This window comes from Myotis davidii, unplaced genomic scaffold (genome assembly GCF_000327345.1).
Source record: "Myotis davidii unplaced genomic scaffold, ASM32734v1 scaffold392, whole genome shotgun sequence".
Classification (NCBI taxonomy): Eukaryota; Metazoa; Chordata; class Mammalia; order Chiroptera; family Vespertilionidae; genus Myotis; species Myotis davidii.
The window spans coordinates 683,333-686,864 of record NW_006284244.1 but is presented as its reverse complement, the minus strand read 5'-3'; the positions used below and the strand labels follow the sequence as shown (position 1 = coordinate 686,864).

The 3,532-nt window shown below is 35.9% G+C and overlaps 1 protein-coding gene across 1 annotated transcript in view; it reads right to left on the bottom strand.

The window, feature by feature from the left end:
- Positions 1-3,532, bottom strand: part of LOC102768284 (probable ATP-dependent RNA helicase DDX60) — a 112,273-nt gene that overhangs the window by 62,961 nt on the left and 45,780 nt on the right. Inside the window, exons 15-17 of the mRNA XM_015568480.1 lie at positions 2,749-2,912; positions 2,362-2,517; positions 1,789-1,938 (exon numbers count right to left, since the gene is read on the bottom strand). Coding sequence (XP_015423966.1) covers positions 1,789-1,938; positions 2,362-2,517; positions 2,749-2,912 — 470 coding nt within the window. The remainder of the gene's footprint in view (positions 1-1,788; positions 1,939-2,361; positions 2,518-2,748; positions 2,913-3,532) is intronic.

Here is a 3,532-nt window from a genome sequence, read left to right as displayed (position 1 = left end):
TTATTAATTGCTCTGCATAAGAGGGAGTCATTAGATATAATTTTTAAATTGATTTCAGAAGAAGAGAGAGGGACAGAGAGATAGAAATAGCAATGATGAGAGAGAACCATTGTTTGGCTGCCTCCTGCACACCCTACACTGAGGATCAAGCCTGCAACCCAGGCATGTGCCTTGACTGGAATCAAACCTGGGATCCTTCAGTCTGTAGGCTGATGCTCTATCCACTGAGTCAAACCATCTAAGGCGATATAACTCTTTCTTAATAAAAGAATTACTTGCATAAATGCTTCCCACTGGTTCCATTTTAAAGTTTTCTTTAATGTATAATAAATCACAGTTCTTATTAATGTGATGGCAAAAAACAATAAGCAACAATCTATGCCACAGAAATGGGATATTTATTTGAACAGGTGAAATCAGATGATGAAATTTTATTTAAAATTCTAATTGTTTCTCCAACAATCTGCACATTCCTTAACTTCCCTGAGCCTCAGTTTTCTCATCCATAAAGTAAGTGAGAGGACTGGGACATAGGACAGAGATAATCCCTCCCAACACTGGCATTCTGAATTTCTTCTCTCACTGCATCTTTAAGGCTGCAATGAAGTATTCTCCTTGGGAAAGAGAGAGGAATGAATATACCAAATCCCTTCAAGATAAAGAGAAAAATTCTGATTCATCCAAGAGCCTCTAGACATCATTTTACACAGGTTGCTATAAAAATAAAAAAAGAAGAAGAAGACTATAGAATTTGCAGTAATCAGGGATTTTCTACAGAGCATGAAAGCAAAATAAGAATGGCTGTTTTTTCCCTCTCTCACTTTCTTTTATGAACTTATCTATCCTCTCTTAACCCTGGCACAGATATCAAATGGTTTCTTTGAGCAAAATTCTCAAAAGTGTTAAATCCCTATTTTTAATAAGTGCTGGACCTAAGGATGTTTAAGCAATAAAATGAATAAAAAATAAGGGTGAATGATACCATTTATCGGTCATTGTTTACACCCAGACATATTCAAAGATGCCTTACATACATCATCTCCCTTAATGCTTAGAATAAAAGTACCACAGCCCTCTCCACCCCTCCTTATCCATAAAGCATATGCTTCCAGACTCCCAATGGGTGCCTAAGTCCGGGGGTAGGAGCGAACCTTATATATGGTACTACGTTTTTTTCCTATACATGTATGCCATTTCACTTGAAGGAAGCATTTTATAGCTTCTCCTTGGCATATTCAAATTGCCAGTGTCACTGCTTTTGCACTTGGCACTGTGAGGACATTATTAAGTAAAATGAGGTCACTTGAATACAAGCACCCCGATACCTTGACAGTTAATCTAATAACCAAAAGGGCTGTTAAGTGATTAATGGACAGGGAGCGCATACAGCATGGATACACTGGATGATTCATGTCCTGGGCAGGACAGAATGCAAGACTTTATCATACTACTCAGAACAGTACACAATTTAACACTTATGAATTGATTATTTTTGGAAATTTTCATTTAATATTTTTGCACCATGGATGACCATGGATAACAAAAACGATGGAAAGTAAAACCATGGATAAGGGTGGACTACTGTAAAATGTAAGCATTATTATCCTCTTTTTACAGGTAGAGAAACTGAGGTAAGAAACTAGCTCAAGGCCACACAGCCTACAAGCACTCACATCCATGACTGCAATGCTGGAGTCTGTATGCTCTCGTACCTCCCCAGGATTAAGAGCACAGACTATAGTTGAGGAAAATTACAGTAAGATACAGAGTGTCATATGCACACAGTACCTTTGTTGGAGCAACATACACAATCACCCCTTCATCACTCTCTCTCAGGATTTTCTCCATGCAGTAGTAAGAAGCATAGGTTTTCCCTGATGATGTCGGGGCAACAATGACAGCAGATTCATTGTTATCTACCACATCAAGAAGTTCCCTCTAGATTTAAAAACAAACAGACACATTTCATTTTGAAAATATATACTTAGTGTCAAATTTTAATTTAAAAACAACTATATTTCAGGCAAAGTGGTATTCACAGTTCCTTATGAGACATAGTAGGGTACAGGATGGCATAGATGCAGAGAATACTGACAGATGTCAGAGGGGAAGGGGAAGGGTCCTGGGTGAAAAAATGAAGGGATTAAGCAAAAAAAAAAAGAATAAAGAAACATCATAGACAGACAACAGTATGGTGATTACCAAAGGGAACATGGGGTGGGGGAGGTAGAGAGAGTAAAGGGGGGTAAATGATGATGGAAGAACACTTGACTTGGGTGGTGAACACACACTGTGATGTGAACCAACTGTTTCCATCGAGTTTCCTCACTTTTCCATGCTGCAGATCTTTTCAGGAAATACCTGCCATGTGTCTGGTATAAAATGATGCACCCTGGGATCTGGATCACTTCTTTCTTCTCGAAGTAAGTAATGGCCCATATATGTTAACTGAAACCGAGCTGCTCCCATACAAACTGAATATTTAGAAATATCCTTCTCAGTGCTTGATTCCTGTACCTAAGTAAATATGACATATTAGATTTTCATGTTTACAATTTTTATCCTGGGCAAGGAAATTACCGATCATGGTGCAGTTTGCTTCACCAAGATTATTTTGTTTTACACACACACACACATACACATACACAGAATAAAATATGTGTTTAAATTGAGGACCACAGCACCCCTAGTACAAATATTTTACACACACATATATGAATGTCACGTAATATTTTCTATAGCACCTACCTGAGGATATAATGAGTGTGCCAAGTTGTCAAATCCAACATATTTTAAATATTTGGCTAATTTTCGTCGATCTGTATTTTTTAATAGTTCTGAATGCTTTTCATGGATTATATGAATCCTTTTCATCAAGTTAATTATTATGTTCATGTCTTTGGATTCTGTTTCTGTTTAAAAGAAACATTGTCATATACATAACAAGTCATACAAGATATTGATAATAAAACCCCAAAGCTGATTCAATTTTATTGCAGGATAAGAAAAGCATAATCATATGAATCACTGATAATAACTGAGGAATTCATAGTTACTAGTCAATTACATTACAGTGCAGAGCGTGGCCTCAAGTAAGAGTAGGATTGTCAGCTTTAGCAAATAAAAATACAGGCGATACAATTTGAGATATATATTCATGACATTTACTTACAGTAAAAAAAATTGCTATTTATCTGAAGTTCAATTTTAATCTGCCTGTATTTGATTTAGGAACTTCAAAAGTGCCATTTCTAAACTTAATTTTCTTTATACAGTAATTGGAGACATTGAGTCTCACCTCATAAGGATTAAATAAATTAATTTATATAAAATGATACAATAATGGCAGCAGTTATTATTAACCATAAGAATTAATATGCAGAATGAATAAGTGGACATTTTTAAATTCTTTTTGTTGTTATTAATCCTCTCCCAAGAATATTTTTTCCATTGATTTTTTTAGAGAGAGTGGAAGGGAGAGAGGGAGGAGAGAGAGAAACATTAATGTAACAGAGACACATCAATTGTTTGT